The 20,044-nt window shown below is 46.1% G+C and overlaps 1 protein-coding gene across 12 annotated transcripts in view; it reads right to left on the bottom strand.

Annotated features, from left to right (window-relative positions):
• Positions 1-20,044, bottom strand: part of LMBR1 (limb development membrane protein 1) — a 129,097-nt gene that overhangs the window by 96,625 nt on the left and 12,428 nt on the right. For 6 of the 12 annotated variants that reach the window (XM_059711351.1, XM_059711349.1, XM_059711353.1 and 3 more), the window contains exons 2-4: positions 18,216-18,288; positions 15,474-15,513; positions 6,379-6,518 (exon numbers count right to left, since the gene is read on the bottom strand). In XM_059711351.1, coding sequence (XP_059567334.1) covers positions 6,379-6,518; positions 15,474-15,513; positions 18,216-18,288 — 253 coding nt within the window. Of the gene's footprint in view, positions 1-6,378; positions 6,519-15,473; positions 15,514-18,215; positions 18,289-20,044 lie in introns of those variants that run through there. The other 6 variants (XM_059711356.1, XM_059711360.1, XM_059711358.1 and 3 more) reach the window with 4 other exon arrangements.

Genomic DNA, 20,044 nt, shown 5'->3' with positions numbered 1-20,044 from the left:
CATAAGCAGTTGTATCATCATTTTTCAATTTATGGAACTGAAGTTTCTTATTTTTCTTAATTTTTAATATACAAAATACAGAAAGTGATTACAAATGCATACTTCCTTTCTTCTGCCCAATTTTACCGTTTAATATTGATACATACCAACAAAAGTAACTACGTAAGGTTTAGCTACCATTTTAATTTGTCATCTCTACTCCCCTGTCCCATCCCACAATAAACTGCAGTTGCTGGCATGTCATGGCCCGAACTGAGACAACACTGGGACTCACCTCACAGCATCATGCTGGCAAGCGCAAAGACCCCCGGCCAGAGAGAGCAGTGGCTGCCGGAGGCCCACCATCCTGCCTCCCTCCAGCCTCAGCGCCACTTCTGTGTATCGCATGCTTCAGGCTGTTCTAATGACTTTCTCCTTATGGAAAGAGATAGATCTTGCTTCACAATGCAGAGATTTAGAATTCAGATTAACATTTTATTTCTTTATGATGCTAAGTGCTGGCCCAGAGAAGGGAAGTGGCATCCCAAGGTAATCTGGTTCACATGTAACACCTCAACCCCATATGTCCGAAATCCAAACAGTGTGTTTAACCAAGGGAAGTTTACTTATACAAACTGAAGCATTTGTGATTTATACACTAAAGGCACAATCAACCAAAAACATATATATTGACAATTTTATAAGGTAAGCTATTAAATTTCTTTTCAAAGTAAGTTCACTCTTACTAAGTATTCCTAATGATACAATTAATAACTTTTACTCATTCGATCAATGAATCATTATTGAACATTTTCAGTGTAAAAGCACTGAAATTGGTGCTCCACGGGAGATTGGCATTTTAACACATACTCTGAGCCCTCAAAAGAATTTTGCATAAGTTCATGAAAGGTTTAACAAAGGAAAGACAAATAACAAGTCAAGAAAATCCCACACCTGTCAATCATGGTAAATGATTGGCAAATGAACATGGATGACATAACTGCACTGGGTGAAGGAAAAAGTCACACTTTTCGGGGCTACTAAACACCGGCTCTGAGCTGCCACTAATTCCAGGACACCCACATCCCTGTGGTCCCCAGTCAGAGAGGGGACTTAGGGAAGTCAGGTGAATCAGGGAGTTTATCTCAGGTCTCACATGCCTCACAGTGGGTCTCTGAACCCGTTCTGTGGTCATATTCCAGTTCCAGATGCATAACTGGCCACACTAGCAGTGGGCAGAACCCCACACTGTCCCTGGCTGGGGAGTGAGGCTACTTCCATACAAAGGGCAGCACTGCCTCCAACCAGGAAGGAAAGCACACATCAATCTGCGCCCTGGGATGGGAAAGACCCCGAGACAGATGGCCCTTGGGGAGGGACAGTGGGTCATCGTAAGCTTAGTCAGGCCACGGCCTCCTGCTGCAGCTGCTATACCAGATGTGGCGTCATTGCCTAAGAAAACTAACACAGCCCCTCGTTTGTACTACTGTGGCTGCCTCTTCTCCAGCGCTGTCCCTAGGGCCTCCAGACAGTTTGCTCAGCTGGCAAGGCCAGCAATCACCTCCATTGCCCCACCTCGGGCCCACAGCTCTGCAGGCCTGAGTCACAATGCAGTTTGCAGGGATCTGATCGCCTTTCCTTCCACACCCATCATCCAGGCCCATTATACAGACGGCACTGTGCTGACTGGGCCTGGTGAGCAAGAAGTAGCAACCGCTCTAGATGTGTGGGCAATCCATCTGTGTGTCAGAGGTGGGGACAGAAATCCAACCAGCTCCAGGGCCATCTACCTCAGTGATGTCTAGGGGTCAGGGTCTGGGCACCCTGAGAGAGCCCTCCCGGGAGAAGGATATGTTGTTGCACCTGACCCTCCTACCACCAAAACTAACCCACATGCCGAGTGGCCTCTTTGGATCCTGGAGGTAACATTCCTCACTTGGGTGTGTTCCTCGGGGCCTTTACCATGTGGCCAGCAAGGCTGCGAGTTGCTGCGAGTGGGGCCAACACGAGAGGAAGCTCTGCGACGGGCCAGGCTGTGCTCTGCCCTTGGGCCACATGAGCCAGCAGACCCCCCATGCTTGGAGTGTCACGGCAGACCTGGGTGCCGTGTGGAGCCTTGGACAGCACCAATGGGTGAAGCCCGTAGGATTCTGGAGGAAAGCCCTCTGTGCTGTGTGGATAACTACCCTCCATTTGAGAAACAGCTCTTGCAGCCCCTGGGCCTCTGCAGAGACTGAACACTTGCCCATGGGCTTCCCAGGCGACCTAGCTGCTCAACGTGAACAGGATGTCATCTGATCCACCAGGCACATAGCTGGGCATGCATGGCAGCCCTTTGCACACAAACGGAAGTGGCACATGTGTCATGAGGCCTGAACAGGCCTGAAGGCACAAGTGAGCTATGGGAGGAACTGGCCCAAATGCCCATGGTCTCCATCCTTCTCTCCCGCATGCACCCTGCCCTCGTGGGGAGGGCCCCAAAGTGAGCTGCCAGCGGAGAAGACTTGGGCCTGGGTTCCTTGCAGGCAGCACAGGAAGGCATTGCTTCTAAGGACACCTCTGAGGGGGCAGCGATGAGGAAATCTGCCAGGGGCGGGACCTCGAGCAGTGCACCTGGTCATTCCTTTGCTTGGAAGGAGACATGGCCAGACGTGTGACTATATGCTGATTCATGGCTGCAACCAATAGGTTGGCTGGATGGTCAGGATCTTGGAAAGAACGTGACTGGAAAATTGGTAACAAAGGGCAGACTTGTGATGGTTAATTTTATGTGTCAATGTGATGGGCTGCAGGGTACCCAGATATTTGATCAATTTCTGAGTCTGCCTGCGAGGGTGTTTCTAAAAGATCCACGTTTGTGCCCTGACCAGTTTGGCTCAGTGGACAGAGCATCGGCCTGCGGACTGAAGGGTCCCGGGTTCGATTCCAGTCAAGGGCATGTGCCTTGGTTGCGAGCACATCCCAGGTGCGGGGTGTGCAGGAGGCAGCTGATCGATGTTCCTCTCTCATCCATGTTTCTAACTCTCTATCCTTCTCCCTTCCTCTCTATAAAAAATCAATAAAATATATATATTTTTTTAAAATAAAAATAAAAGATCCACGTTTGCACTGGTAGCCTGAGGACAGCAGGCTGCCCTCCCCACGTGGTAGCCCGCCCAATCCGTGGAAGGCCTGAACAGAACAAGAGGCCGAGGAACAAGAACTCTTTCTTTCTGCCTGTCTTCCCGCTCAGATACTGGTCTTCTCTGGCCTTCAGACTCAGACTAAAACTGACTCCACCAGCTTCCCTGGTTCTCAGGCCTTCCAACCGGACTGGAACGACACCATCAGCTCTCCTGCATCTGCTTCACAACAGTGTGGCCTTGTTAATGGGTATCATTTCCGAGAAGCCAAGCAGCAAGCATCTCAGCCTGACAGCTCTTCAGCCTCAAGACAAGCTGAGGGACCAGCGAGCATTCCTCCGGCGTCGGACACAGCTTACAGAAAGCGCTGCGTTCCGAAGACAAAGACGAGTGGGAAGCTTCAGGAGATTCACCACACGCAACAGAGGACACAGATCGGCAAAGAATCAAAGCAGAAGGAAGACCAGCGTCATAAAAGCCTCCAGAGCGAGCCCCGGGGCTGGCAGCCAGGCCGCCTGGCCTGTCCCCAGAACGATTTAGAAGCAATACCATCATTGAGATGCTTCTTCCTCTTGCTCCCCAACTTTCAGCTCATGTGTTTACTATACATTAACGTCCTTTTGTCTTATGTAGTGTAAGCCTTCAGTGTATGTTTACTGGGTAACCACTCTGTGGAAAGCACTGTCCTAAGCCCTGGTTTAAAAACAAAATTACATGCCTGAGCTTACACCCTTACATCATAATGAGAAAGACAACCCATACAAACAAATATCACTTCCAAGGTGAAGGCCTCTTGTACCAAATATAGGGCACGTCATGTGTTGATAGCTCTTACCTTGTCCATAAACAGAACAAGGAAATAGCCCTGATTTAGAGTAAATGAAGGCCATTAGTACAGCATGCCATTTCTACGAATAAAACTGAAAACAAAGGTAAATGCACTCGTCACACCGGTCAGCCCAGCCTTAGCCACCTCACTGTGGGTGAAAACCCAGAGCCCAGCACTCAGGAAGGCAAGCACATGGCACCCACCGTCTCACAGAAAAGCGGCCCAGAGGGAAGCATGCCAGTCTTCCCCAAACACGTTGGACAACACATACAAGAACCACCTGTGGATTATATGTGGCTACCAAGGTGTTTGTTCATCACAAATAGCTCTGTCATCTAAAGACAACTCCAGGAACCATAGCCATGACCTTCCAGGCTGCTTCCTGCCTTTCAGAGTAACAGGTGACTTTTCAGACTTACTTTCTGTGTCCATTTCAGTAAACACCTTATTTTCCTTATTTGAGTTTTTCAATTGCTAACCAATTGAAAAATAGAGTAATTTTTTTATTCACTTAATAATTAGTCCTAACCTTACTGAATTCATCTGGTCCTCAGAGTGTCAACGACTCCATTGTTTCCAGTTTCAAGCATGACAGTGACCACAAGGCCAGATTAAAATATGCAATTAGAATGAATTTTAAAATTCTTACGTCAAAAAACAGCTTAAGCAATATTAAAGGACAATTGGGAGGAAAATGTTTGCCAATTAACCTGATAGACAACTAATTACTTAAAATAAAAACACTGCAAAAATAAGCAAAGAGAACACAGGTAGGCAATTTATTAAAAAATATGAATGACCTATAAGTGTGCCTTGTAAATGTCCACCTGCACTAGTAACTAAGGAAATAGAAATTTAAGGGGAAATGTTTCCTCTATTCAATTGGTAGGTTTGTTTTCACTAACAACCAAACTTGGTAAAGACACACTCTGGGAACACAGACGCTTGCATACTGGCCAAGATGAAGCCACCTGAAAAATTCGTACAGTTTTTTCTGAAGAATAAAGGGGAAATCTCTTTTTAAAAACTTGTAAAGTATGCTTACCTGGAAAGTGAATTGCATAAATTTAAGGGCAAATATTTATTTATAAGGTGACAATTGTAGCTCTCTAATTAAAAACCTGGAAGAACCATGATCATAATGGTTCTAAGTGACACTGCAGCCATGGATGGGGAAGGACACAAGGCAGCAGTGAGCACAGCAGGTGCCCTCCGTCAGTGGTAAGCTGCAGGCCAGTGTCCACAGTACTTTCCACCATATAGGATTGTGAAGAGTGATTTTCTTCCCTGTAAATGTTGTTTTCCAAATTTTCTACAGCAAACATGTATTTCTTTAAACACATACAAAGGAGTAAGAGAAAAGGTATATGTATAAACTCCATGTGAATTAAACAGTTAAATGCAAACAAAACCATTTTTTAAAATTTTTTTAATCCTCACCGAGGATATATTTATTGATTTGAGGGGGGAGGGGGGAGAGAAACATCAATGTGAGAGAGAAATATCAATCAATTGCCTCCTGTACACAACCCAATCGGGAATCAAACCCACAACCCTTTAGCTGTACAGGACAACATTCCAACAGAGAAAAAGGAAGTATCTGTCACATCTTAGGAAGCGAAGGGATCTTCTAAACACAAAAACCATTAGAGAAACCAAAGGAAGAAAAAGACTGTACAACATAAAAATATAAAACTTATATAAATCAAAAAAACAAGTAAAATTCAAAAGCAAAATAACAACTAGAAAAACATATCTATAAAAATCGGATAAAAAGCTGTGTTTGACACATAAAGAGATCACATAGTTCAATATAGAAAAAAAAGGAGGAGCAGGGACTATGCGACATACAAATATACACATTAGACTTTTTTAGATAGACAGTATATTACAAATTAAAATGCCCTGCCTCACTAAAAATTTCTAGAAAATGGCAGAGCTAAGATTAGAATGCAGATCTCTTTGGCTTTAAAGTAATATACCATGTTGCCTATGATAACTCATTATTTTATTAAAAACCACATCAACTTTAAAGTTTGTACTTGATAAAAGCGTTTCCCCGTCTACCACACATTTTGAAATGTCTAGAGAAACAGCAAATAAATACAATGGAAACTTGGCTCCTTTTTCAGGTTTTCAATGGAGGTTGGGTTCTTCTGGCATGTTCAGATAAAACCGAAGTTCTCTTGCTAAATATTTAAATTAAAATGTACTTATCAGAATCCTGGTCAGTATTAAAACTACTCCTTGAGTAAGTAAAACAAGAAGCCTTTCACAACTAACAGGAAAAGGGAGGTGAATAAAATCTGGTTTTCTGATTTTATTAAGGACTCAAGTGATTTATCAAAGAAAGATGCAAATTATGAAGAAACTATGAAAAGGAAAACCTAAAAATACAGTGCAGTACAAAATTAAAACATTAATGGTGATGAAGCCACACATACTAACCATGGATCAGGGAGCCATTGAGCCACTGAATATAGTAGTTGTGAGGAAAGGAAAGTAGGATTTCGTTGCTGATGATGGAGAAGGGTAAGAGCAGCACAGCCCCAGCGGACACTGCGAGTGTGAACGTGCACAGAAACAACCTGGAAGAGAAGAGAGGCGTGTCACCAGCGACCGGGAAGCAGGGGATGCGACCATCATTCAAAATGAATAAAAATTCTGAAATTTTTATCTAAAAAAAATTATGGGAGAATTTCATGAAATCTATGCAACTGGAAGACAAATGACACATGCGTGATCCTAAGAGTTAAGCTACATCAACTCTAGAGCACCGCACTCTGCAGAGATTGGTGGATCTAACGAGGAGGCCCCAGAGGACACATGTACCGAAGGCAGAGGCCTCACACACTCGCAGAGAATGAGCTGTAGGCTCTCTCCTCCTTTAAATATGATGTTCATTTCACATTGCATTTGATTAATAGCTTTGGCAATCTATGCTAAAAGCAAGGCAACAACTATTTTAGGTGAAAAAATACCTGTGAACGCAGTATGAAAAACTCGTATTTCAGGAGCAAACTTACAAAGCCACTGGTCTGCTACCCCTTAAAATGGGTGAAGTGTAAATAAATTGTACTAATCAACAGTAGGGATCATTAGACAGTATTTAAAACACTATTCTGTCATTTTAAAAAATATCTCAGAAAGGTGTCTGAAACAAGTCAGGAACACAAATTGAAGGAAAGACAGATGATAAATAGAAAGCATGCCCCTCCCCGCAAAAAGCTCACAGATACACACAGGAAAGTCGAGGTGGAGACCCCAGCACAGCACAGAACGAAGCCCAGGGGAGAGCGGGTTTCAAGGGGCTCGCTCTCAGTCCCACGTCTGCAACGTTTAAATTTTTATAGCTATTTTTTAAGATCTTTTTTAAATAGCAAAGAAAACAGGAGTCTCACCAACATTAGAGAGGGAAACTTAATTTAATAGTCATCCCATTAAAGAAAATATAGGAAGAATGTGAAAATTTAAGGAAAACCATCACACAAACGCTCTAAATCAGGGGTCCTCAAACTTTTTAAACAGGGGGCCAGTTCACTGTCCCTCAGACCGTTGGAGGGCCGGACTATAGTTTAAAAAAAAAACCTATGAACAAATTCCTATGCACACTGCACATATCTTATTTTGAAGTAAAAAAACAAAACGGGAACAAATACAATATTTGTATTTGCATGTGGCCCGCGGGCTGCAGTTTGAGGACCCCTGCTCTAAATCCACATCTGATGGAGGAACTTTGCAGCAATGCCACCTTGTGGTGGCCCACAGAAGTGTTTCCTGCTTTGAGCCAACCCACCAGGAGCCTGTTCAGTGTCACTGATGGATTTACATGAGACCACGTGACGCACACCAAAACACAATCCAAACCAGACCCAGGAGACGACCTTGAAGGCTCTGCTAACGGGACGTGTCTCCTGGTCAGAGCAGGAGCACAAGCCTCGCCGGGCCACTGCCCACTGCAGCAGTGATGGCGAATGGCCTTGAGCGAGGGCCGTCGGTCTTGTCCTCCAGCCAGTGAGGAAGTGTCCTGTTGGCTTCCATCACCTCCTTCCAAAGCTAGACATGAAATCAACCCTCAGCCGGTCACACCAGGTGCTGCACAGCCACCGAGGCTTTTCCACACCCCTCTCCGCCACCACAGTCCCACAGTCAGTCACCTAACCTCCTTGTGCCCCACACGTGAGTGGGTTCTGGGGCTCCAGGCCAGGGCCACCGTCGGCTCTGTCTCCAGGGTCGCCTTATACATCCCTCAGCATTTTCCTTCCCCCACTCTTGGCTCCCATGACACTCGGACCACAGACCCAGCAATGAAGGCCAGCCACAATTTCCATATCAAAGCCCTGACCTGTCAAAGCTTCCGCGGGCAAACAAATGGAATATTTGAAGTCACAGAGCCCCAGGAAACTCTGATCACATGGGCACTGTGACTGGACCGCAGCTCTTACCAAGACTGTAGCCCACCGCATTTCCAATGCTGGGGTTGGCCCTGGAGACACAAAAAAGACCACAGCATACTCCCTAACTGCCCTGGGGAGCTAGGAGGAGGGCTGCCCCTGAGAAGCCGATGGGGACCCGCCGGTGTGGCTCAGTGGTTGAGCATCAACCTATGAGCCAGGAAGTCATGGTTCGATTCCCGGTCAGGACACATGCCCAGGTTGCAGGCTCGATCCCCAGTGTCAGACGATCAATGATTCTCTCTCATCATTAATGTTTTCTCTCTCTCTCCCTCTCCCTTCCTCTGAATTCAATTTTTAAAAATATTTCTTTTAAAAGGTGCTGGCGTGGGGTCCCTAAGGTGAGGCCCTACCATGTAGCCAGAGTGGTGGCTGCTTATGGAACTGCAGGAAAGTGCCCTCGGAAGTGATGGACGGTTTCAGAAACGCCCCTTCTGGGGGAGGAAACCAAGATGGCGGCATAGGTAAACACCGGAGTTTGCTGCCTCGAACAACCACTTGAAAAATACAACTAAAAGATGGAACGGACATCATCCAGAACCACAGGAAGGCTGGCTGAGTGGAAGTTCTACAACTAGGAGGAAAGAGAAAGCATACCAAGACTCAGAGGAGGCGCAGTGTGGAAGTAAAATACTAAGGTGCGGAGTGCATGTGGAGCGGGCTGGCGGCTGAGGGCGTGGTTGTCGTTTTCAATCGGGAGGGAGTCTCAGGCTCTGAGCTCCAGTTCCGGGAGAGTCTCTAGGGACCCAGACTCATACGGGAGAAGCAGGACTGTCTGGCATCGCTCAGAACCCTAGGGCAGCTTTCTCTCTGTGGGGCTTGCAGCGATTACTGGGACACTGAGAAGCAGAGCCTCTGAGGGCAAGACTGAGAGCAGCCATAATTGCTAACCCCGCCCAGTTGATCCCATAGGACCCGCTCTGCCCAAGCCCTGCAGGGAGACTTTTGCTGGATAGCCTCAGGCAAAGGCTAGATTAGCACCTCCCTAGAGATCCAGGAGCCAGGAAGCCCAGAGGTCAGAGTGGGACCATCCAGTTTGCAGCTCCGTGGAACCATAACAGACACACTCAGGGGGCAGACTCAGTGAGCACCAAAGCCCCATCGAAGCAAGTCTAGCCCCAGAGGGGTGTCTCCAGCACAGAAGCTCTCCCACTGCAGACACAGCTGATTCTCACAGCCAATTGGCCTGGAGGTCAATTCCTCACAGTGATAACTACAACAATCAAGGCTTAACTACAACAAGACTGTGCACAAAGCCCACAAGGGGGGGCACCAAGAGTGTCCTCCTCAGGTAATTGGAGAGGCTGAACCGCTGGGCCCTAGAGGACACTTAGCACAGAAAACCACTTAATCAACACAGCGAAGCATAAAAAATGCCGAGACAGAGAAACGGGACACAAACAACAGAATTGGAGGAAAGCAAACTACTGGATATAGAGTTCAAAACCACACTTTTAAGGTCTTTAAAGAACTGTCTAGAAGCTGCCGATAAACTTAATAAGGCCCTCAAAAAGACTGGTGAGACCGCCGATAAATGTAGTGAGATCTTCAAAAAGACTGGTGAGACCGCCGATAAATGTAGTGAGATCTTCAAGAAGACTGGTGAGACCGCCGATAAATGTAGTGAGATCCTCAAGAAATCTAATGAGACCCTCAATGTTGTGATAAAGAACCAACTAGAAATTAAGCATACACTGACTGAAATAAAGAATATTATACAGACTCCCAACAGCAGACCAGAGGGTCGCAAGAATCAAGTCAAAGATTTGAAATACGAAGAAGCAAAAAACACCCAACTTGAAAAGCAAAATGAAAAAAGAATCCAAAAATACAAAGATAGTGTAAGGAGCCTCTGGGACAGCTTCAAGCATACCAACATCCGAATTATAGGGGTGCCTGAAAATGAGAGAGAGCAAGATATTGAAAACCTATTTGAAGAAATAATGACAGAAAACTTCCCCTACCTGGCGAAAGAAATAGACTTCCAAGTCCAGGAAGCACAGAGAACCCCAAACAAAAGGAATCCAAAGAGGACCACACCAAGACACATCATAATTAAAATGCCAAGAGCAAAAGACAAAGAGAGAATCTTAAGAGCAGCAAGAGAAAGAAAATCAGTTACCTACAAGAGAGTACCCATACGACTGTCAGCTGATTTCTCAACAGAAACTTTGCAGGCCAGAAAGGAGTGGCAAGAAATATTCAAAGTGATGAATGCCAAGAACCTACAACCAAGACTACTTTATCCAGCAAAGCTATCATTCAGAAGTGAAGGCCAGATAAAGAGCTTCACAGATAAGAAAAAGCTAAAGGAGTTCATCACCACCAAACCAGTATTATATGAAATGCTGAAAGGTATCCTTTAAGAAGAGGAAGAAGAAGAAAAAGGTAAAGATACAAACTATGAACAACAAATACACATCTATCAACAAGTGAATCTAAAAATCAAGTGAATAAATAACTGATGAACTGGTGATTGTAATAGAATCAGGGACATAGAAAGGGAATGGACTGACTATTCTTGGGGGGAAAGGGGTGTGGGGGGTGAGGGAAGAGATTGGACAATAATCGTGCACCTATGGATGAGGACAGTGGGTGGGGAGTGAGGGCAGAGGGTGGGGTGGGAACTGGGTGGAGGGGAGTTATGGTGGGAAAGAAGAGTAACTAATGTAATAATCTGAACAATAAAGATTTAATTTAAAAAAAGAAAAGAAAAGAAATGCCCCTTCCGCACGGAGGGCTCTGTGGACAGAACCGCAGTACCTGTGTGTGACAAGAGGGGTCAAGAACCATTCCTAGGTTTTAGCCTGAGGATGTGGACAGTCGCACTAATCAGCCATGATGGAGGAGGCTGCAGCGGAGGAACAAGGAGTTCAGCTGAGACACTTGCAGGCCGCCATGTCCATGAGACGACTGTCACAACAATCTCTGGACTTCTCATGGCAGGCCCTCCAATGGCCTTGACTCTCTGCCTGCCCCATACTGGTCACGTCCTCTCATCACTGCTCAAGGTGGTGTCTGCCAGGACCCTCCAAGCTAAAGCTACTCCTCCCTTTCATCGTAAGCACTGTGTGGGAAGCAAGGAAACCAAGAACATGTCCTGTTCCTGGTCAAACTTTTCCCTTTGGTGACAGCCATGGGCACTCAGGCACTAATTCATCTGTGCAGGATCCGTTACACCCATTACTGTGATGATCAGACTGTCCCTGGTTTGGCGAGAAAGCCCTTGAAGGCCGGAGTCTTTCTGACCTGCGCCCTCATCCTCTGGCACGTCCCTGGGCCCCACAGGACAAGGTACACAGAAGCCCTGCAGCCAGTGCTTCCCGGGGCCCTGCTCCTGTCCTGAAAGCTGTACTCAGAGGCACTCGCTGCTCTTGGGGGCTGCGCTCCCAGGCCCAGTGGCAGGCCAACCCAGGGTGCACTGGCGCTGTGTGTACATGCACGCACCCACACGCACATCTGCAGTGACCCAGTAACTCTCTGTACTGAAAACCATGAGGCCACAGTAATACCCCCAACTCCACTGCGACAACTCAGTGTTCCCTTTCGTTGTCCCCCTCGCCCCGACTGGGACTGGTTCCGTCATCTCTAATGGACCGGTCCCACATCTGCGATCAGTCTCCCATCACAATGACACCCATCCTATGCAGAGGTGCCTGCTGCTCAGGTGATCCCCCATTTTGGACCTTCCTGCCCTATGCCCCCCCCCCCCCCCGTACCTGAGCTGTCACACCCATGCCAGGCCATGCCTCGAGGACTCTGCCATCCTGCACAGACACCCTCCCTACCCTGCACTGGCTCTGGCTCCCTGTGGTACAGCACCCCCATGGTGTCCCTCCTCACCCTCAGGTGATACCCCATGCCAGGATCGCCCTCTGTAGGGAATTTTCCTCCCTGCTTTCAAACCCTTAGCCCACTCCGGCCACCCTCCAGGGTGGGACATGTGCGAGACCCTCTCTTCACCTGCCTGGGCTCGGCATGCTCCGCACAGGCTGTTTCGCCAGTTAGGCATGCATTTTATATCAACCACTTCTATTCCAATCCAGTGACAAGCAGAGAGTCGCTGTGAGCAAGTGTAATTCTGGTTGGGGAGGGCAGAGGGAGTTAATCTGGGGGCACAAGGAGACAGACGGAGGGCAGAATGAAGGCCCTGAGGAGCAAACGAGAACATGAAAGTGGGCTCTGGAGCAAGGTGGGAGGCACAGGAGGGGTTCCGTGCTGGCAGCGCTGGAGTCACCCTGGAGCCCTCTCTGTGCAGGCGGCTAGCAGGCACCGCACCGCAGAGCTCTCAGAACGCTGACCACATCCACGTTTCCTGCTCAGGCTCAGCCTCTGCTGTTTCACCCTCTTCAGAGCCCCCACAGCTCCCTTCAGTGGGAGGAAGAAAGGCCAGGAAGAGGGTCAGGGCGCAGGGGACGACCCTGAGACCACGGCCACCGTGCAGAAGCCCGAACCCTGCTTGTGCCTGTGCTGTTTATCCGCACAGCAGCACCACACAGCAGGCGCATGCCCAGCTCACGTGCCAAACACAAGTCTCGGCTTCTCCATCTTGCCTGGACTCAAATGAATCCGGGTTCAGAATTTGAACCCAGGTCTAGTTCTCACTCATCCCATCACAAAAGGAAGAACAGGCAGTGCGTGACAGAAAGAGCACTGGGTGAGGGGTCCAGGGAATGGACTGGGTGCCTCCCCCTCCAGGCTGCCTCCTGACTCTGCAGTGGGTGCACAGCATCTCCCTCAGGAAGGTGTCCGTGTCATCACATGACACTCGGACACACCGCGCCGCCTGGCCAAATCAGGTTGAGGGGCGGGGCCCCTCCAGAGCCTTGCCACCAGGAAACAGCATATTTTCCTAAATTATACTGCAAGGGGAATGGCCAACATGACCGGCACTAATCGATTCATAAACTATTGATCTACAAATGCATTTCAGTAATTGTACCACCAAAGTGGAACAGAGACCACGCAGAGGAGAGAGGCGCAACCTCAGTACTTCAACCTGGAGGGTTTCGCTGGACACAGTTCCTGTCCACCGGGCAGCCAGTGTGGGACCCTCTGTGGCTTTCTGAAGTGAGTGTGTTATTGTGTTTTTACAGGAGCAGGAACTGGAACAGAGAATGTCCCAAATGTCATGTGCTGGGACTGAAACCCAAGATCCCTAATCCTGCACATTTAAAGCATCACGTTTTGGGCCTAAGTATTACAGCCATATAGAGAATGCCCAGGATGGAGTCACAGCTGCTTTCCCTGGGTGTTTAAATAACTTAAATCCAAATCCAGTGCAGCAGGGTCCGTCCACACTCATTTTTCAGTGATAAATCAAATCCTTTGTTAGTTGAAAGCATTGCCTTATTGAGTAAAATCAACCACTTTGATGCAAACAAGTCAGTAGATGTAGAACATTACCAGTGTTGTGCAACCAGAACATTCGCCACCCCAAAGTAAAACCCCAAACCCACTAAGCAGTTGCTCTCCATTCTCCTCCTCTTAGCCACTAGTAACCGCCAATCTGCTTTTGCTGAATTTACCTATTCTGGACGTTTCTCATAAATGGAATCAACACTGGTGACCTTTGGTGACTGGCTCATCTCACCCAGCATCATGTCTTAGGGGTTCGTGCATGTGGTAGCAGGTGTCTGCATTCCTCTTCATGGCCAAGTAACGCTCCTGTGTAGGGGGAAGCGTGTGCATGTGTGTGTGTGTGTGTGTGTGTGTGTGTGTGTGAGAGAGAGAGAGAGAGAGAGAGAGAGAGAGAGAACATGCTGTCTGTCTCCCTCCCCTCTCCTCTCCTCTGAGAGAGAGAGAGAGAGAGAGAGAGAGAGAGAACATGCTGTCTGTCTCCCCCCCCTCTCCTCTCCTCCCCAGAACCTCAGCAGAAGCTGGGTAATCTGACACTAACCATGAAGGGACAACAGACAAACCACATGACCGGCCTGAAATGTACAAATGTGTTGACAAGGTCAGGGAGTCAAAGGAAATACTGAAGTCGAGTTTCGTCTGCGGGCAACCACAGGGCCACAGCTGCTCCCTGCAGTGTGGGGTTCTTAACCAGGGACATCACGGGGACAACAGCAAACTGGAACGCAGCACAGCTGGGACTGTGTCAATGCCAACTTCGTGATGGTGGACTTGCAGGAGAATTCACTGTTTATAGGAATTAGGTACAAAAGTATCCTGCAGAAATGGAGCATCCAGTCAGCAACTTCTCCAAGGGCTCAGGAAACAAAAGTCTTTGTACTGTATTTCTAACTTTCCTCCAAATTTGTGACTACTTCAAAACATTTTTAAAGTATCAATGAAAACAATCAAAAAACAGATGTCTCCTATGTAGTAGGCAAAGCTGTGGAATTTCAGTTTCATTGAGCAAACCTGATAGAAAAGAATTCACTGCTTTCCACCTAGAGTAGTTTGATTCCTCAGGAAAATTAAAAGGTATTTCTATCCTGTATCACCAGCGTCCATAGCAGAAGAGCTCTGGGCCCTGAAAGGACTGTCTCCCTGCTCATAGGAGGTCTGTAACCAGACAGATGGCGCTCCCTCCTCTAAACCCGTCCAGGCTGCTCAGCAGACCATTCAGAAGCCGGGAGCTTGCTTTCTTAATGGCCCAGCAACTTTCCCAACCTGAAGCCCATTTCCAGGCTAAATCTTCTGAAATTAAAACCTGTCGGCTTGCCCTACCTAGCTGGCTTGCTCAGTGGTTGGAGTGTCGGCCTGAGAACTGAAGGGTCCCCAGGTTCGATCCCAGTTGGGGGCATGTGAGGGAGGCAACCAATCCATGTGTCTCTGTCTCCCTCCCTCCCTCCCTTCAACTAAAAATCAGTGGAAAAAAATATATATCCTTGGGTGAGGATTAACAAAAAAAATCTATCAGCTCCTTAAATAAGCTAATTTAACAGGAGATAATCAATCCTTCATTATTCATGCATACTTGCCTATGTGTGTTTTCTGAGGATCGGATTAATATTGATGAAAGTGTTGTAATACCTTAGGTAAATTTCTTCCATATTTCTGCCCAAAAGGTAGAATTAAATTTTGAGAATTTATGACTCCAGAATTATAAACAAAACAATTAAACTTTAAAATACATACGAAATCCTGTTGACTATGGCATCTTCATCTTCTTGTTCATCTGCAAAAATGTTTAAGGTATTAACATTATTTTCTCTTCCAACAAGATGTTTCATTCATTATGAAAAACAAACAAACATATAAATTGAAAGCAGCAATTATTGAATGGAAACATTTTTAAACAGCACTGTGTTTATTTCAGCACAGATCCAAATTTAAATTTCATTAAATGAGATAGGAGAGAATATGATTAAAAGAATAGTGTTTTAATTAATCAAAATCCTTATTAACAAAATAGCCACATGTAATTAAAATATCCCAAACATTCAGTGCTCAAGAAAATGAAGCTTAGTAGGCCCTTAAGACTACTATCACGCTTACTGTTACAAAATGTAAGTGAAGTTGCTAATGAATGAGATTTTCTGGCTAATAGCCACACACAAAAAATGTCTGCTATAAAATTAAAATTCAGAATCTCAGGACTCATGTACTTTCCTAGAATTTGAGTTTGTCATTGGCAGTAGGCCACCCTCACCCACCTGGGGTCCCACTGCACCACACTTCATCCTGACTGTCCAAGGTACATACAAGAATATGTCCGCTTTGCCGGTGCTGACTCAGCCCCCATCACGGCTGCCAGCCATCTCCTCTGTCCTCCCACGTAAACTTACCAAGAAACTTTGACACAATTACAAGGACACTGCACAACACCCAGCCCTGTCCCCCCCAATGCCTAACGGGGCTTGTCCTCAAAGGCTCTCTGCAGGCCTCTGCAATTCTGAGTGCCCACCTGCTTCCCTGCCAATGGCCCTGCCAATCTCCATTCCGAATTACAGGCTGCTCTAAATAGCTTTACAACCAAAGGGACCACAAAATAATGTAGTCACAACTGACTTTTATACTGTGGTGCCCTCTCCAATCAACCATCAAACCTTAAAAAATGCTTTTTGTCAATTACATCTCAACACTCGGCCAACTAGGTCCCGAGTCCTCATCACCTCCTCCCCTTGATTACTCAAAAAAAGCATCTAATAAACCTCCACTTTTCCTGCTCATCATCCCTAATTTCCTCTAAAACACTGCTCTATATTCATTCATTCATATCGCCTGCCTCCCCCACCCTCTCTCTCTCCCTGCCCCGCTCTGCTTCTGTGTCCATAATCTATGAACTCTGATGTCAAAACACCTTTGACACTAGCGAAGATACTGTCTTGGACCCCAGGTCTGCAAAATTTTGAGAGATTATGGAATCCCAGGAGTCTGTCAGTGCCGTCACAGAGCCAAGTTCTAAAGTAACATCTCAGAGCAAAGAGTAGTCCCTGACTGCTTTCAAATGTCTGACAGACAAGTGTGATAGGCTAACATAATGCAAGGAATCTTCAATATATGGAATCCCCAAGTATTCATACAGCACTAGTATTAGCACAACATCACAGGCAGAAAATCCTATCATTTCTGGAAAACAGCTGAGATTTAACAGAAGGCAGTAAGGTAACTGCTTAGGTGCTTATAAAACCCTGGCACAAAAATCTGTGAATTATTAAGCAGCAAAAAGTTTTTTTAAAAAAGAATAAAGATATAGTGGTCCCTCTGGCGAGACAGGGTATACAGCATGTCCCCAAACATGTACACACACTGTAACAGCTGCTGGCTCAATTGATGTTTCTTTCTTTTCAGCCAGACTAAGCTTTGAACAAAGAAAATTCATCCTAAATGCTCCTGGGAGTTTAAAAATGCAGTTGAAGTACAACACTGCCTTTATAATTATTCAAAGTGTGTATTAGGTATACACACTTCAACAGCTGAGAACTCAATTTCCACTCCTTTCCAGGCTTAACTGATTTGAAATATGTGAAGCCAACGAAGCTTCGAACAAAGAAAATGTATCCACTGGACTTTGTGTGGGGACACGTCAAAGATAAGGTTCACAGCACAAACCGGCAACACAAACACCCGATGGAACGATTCTTGATGTTTGCGATTCCATTGCTTCGCGTTATCAGCAGAGCCTAGACCAGAACGGTCATCAGTTTGGAAACAGGTATTGACAAAAAAAAAAAAAAATTATTCATTTCTATAGATTCTTTTAAATTTTAAAATGAACTCTATGTTAATAAACACTGACTTTATAATCATTCAGAGTGTGTATACATTTTTTGGGACACCCTATATATGAAACACTAAAAGGATATGGTGTTAGGGATACTTTCTGTATCACTTTGGGGGCAGGGGGCACGTCAGGCGCTCAGGCCACACAAGGCCCGCGAAATCATTCAGTGTGGCCCTGACAAGGCATTCGGAGTGAGTTAATTCAATGTCTGACCAATACAGCAGGTTAATTTTTAAGTTGATAATTCTGTACGGCCCGCAAATGTTATAATCCAAAGGCCCTTGGCAGAAAAAAGGTTCCCCACCCCTGCTTTAGAGAAAGACAAGTATTCTGGTAGTTAGAGCAACAATGGGATGGGGCTGAGTGTGTTCAAATTCAGAGCCAGTCACAGGAATTTCCAGTGAACGAAAGGGCCCGCACTATTCTTAGCTGGGCCCTAAGAATGTGACAAACAAGGGCTAAGGCCTAGGAGGACACCCTACAGTAGTCAGGTTCCCTGATGGTTATTTTTAGCGCTCTTAGTCCCAGGCAACTGCTTGCTTCAGCACGGGCATGGTGAATACAGTGCCACACGGACGGGCGTGTAGCGCCCTTGTATCAGGCCTAGACCACCAAGCATGAAAATCAAAGTTTCCATTACATGTTTTACTTGCCTGATTTCCTCTTGTATCTTGTGATGATGAAATAGGAAACGATGTAAAGAATGGCAAAGAGAAGGAAACATATCTGAAACAGAACAAATTTAACACATCATTTACATTTTTTGCATATCTTTTTTTAAATAATAGACAATACATCCTTGGTATTTATAGAAAAAAAGGATTTATTACAAAGTGAACATTTTAAATATTTTGCTAATATTAAGTTTAGATGAAATATTAATTTACATGAACTAGTTTTAATACCATTTTCAGTGGAGATTTTTCTTTTCATAACTCGACCAAATTGTTTTCAAAATCATGTGAATATATAAAAACCAGGACATCACTGACAACTCTGAAAATAAAGTCAGGTAGAGGCTACCAGCCCCCCGCCCCCTCCACATGTTTAAACATAACATGAAGCTCCGGTCACATAGAAAAGGTGTACTGGCAGCACCAGAGAGATCAATACAACAGTCTATTGTATGAAAATCGTATAACATGTTATACACACAGAGGCATCACTAATTAATGTGACAATAATTATGAGATAAGCATACCACATATCAGAATAAACAGCCGTTAAACAAGGCTTTAATATTAAATTCCATTTCATTTCTATCAGATCTGGGGCATGACAGGCCACAAGGATGGGTCCAGAAACAGATCTTGTCACAGTCAAAGACCAGGTGTGCTGGAAAGAAAGGCTCATCAGTGCAGGGACTACAGTAAAAGACTCAAGACTCTCAAATCAAAGCATTCAGGTGATGATGAAGTCTGGGAGCACCCCATAGGTGGATTTCTAAGCAACAGTTGGTAGTGTGTAACTGAGAGCGACCTTGGACCTGCGTGATGGACATACACTGTATATCAAGCATGTCAAACTCGCGGCCGGCGGGCCACATGCCTTATTTAATAACCTCAGTTTAATAACCTAGGGAATGGCAAACTGAGGAGGAGAGGACCACTATGAGCCTCCTGTCAAAGTCCTCCCGTTACATGCGGACAGTGACAGGAAACAATAATGACAGTGACTCAGAGGAGCAGTCAGGAGCATCCAGGACAGCCTGCTGCTGGGAGCCCACAGGAGCCCTGGCCGGTAAGAGAAGGTACCACTGTCACCACCTCCTCCCTAAGCCTCCCTAAGCCTCCCCAGTGTGGGAGACGGTCAGAAAGGAGCAGCAGTTATTGGTGCAGAAATGTAAACAGAAGAAGTCAGGACGTTGTCTACAATGAAAAGGAAGTCCCAGAGGCTGGAAGAGCAATGGGAGAAGGCACTGGCCAGAAACACTGTGAAATAAGAGGTCAAAGCCAGAGAGATCAAATGACAAGGGAATCTGACGGGGCTGACCAGAACTCTTTCATTCAGCAAGTACGCACTGTGGGCCGCCAGACACCAGGTGCTCTCCCAAGAACTGAGAGAACAGCAGGAACACAGCCGAGTTCCGCCTCACTGAGTTTCCACTCCAGTAAGAAAACAGATAATAAATGCGTCAGTCCACAGAGTGTCAGAGGAGGGGACAGGGAGTACCAGGAGGGTGAGGGCCACCTCACTAACAAGGTGACATCTGAGGAAAGTCATAGGCGAGGAGAGGGCAAAGCATAGAGATCTGGAGGGCTGGAGGCAAAGCCTGACCGAAGCTGATGATGAAAGAACTGGAAGCAAATAGAAGCAGACAGCTCTGCCAGGAGTTTTACGATAACGGGAAGCAAAGGAGATATGAAGGAAGTGGGAAGTCATGAGCGGTTTACGTTGGGAAAAGTTACAATGGTTCTAGGAATAGCCAGGAAAGAGAAATCACTGATGTGAGAAAAAAAACATAGACTTGCTGAAGAAATGA

The sequence above is a fragment of the Myotis daubentonii genome, chromosome 10, assembly GCF_963259705.1.
Source record: "Myotis daubentonii chromosome 10, mMyoDau2.1, whole genome shotgun sequence".
NCBI lineage: Eukaryota > Metazoa > Chordata > Mammalia > Chiroptera > Vespertilionidae > Myotis > Myotis daubentonii.
This window is presented reverse-complemented; position numbering and strand designations above follow the sequence as displayed.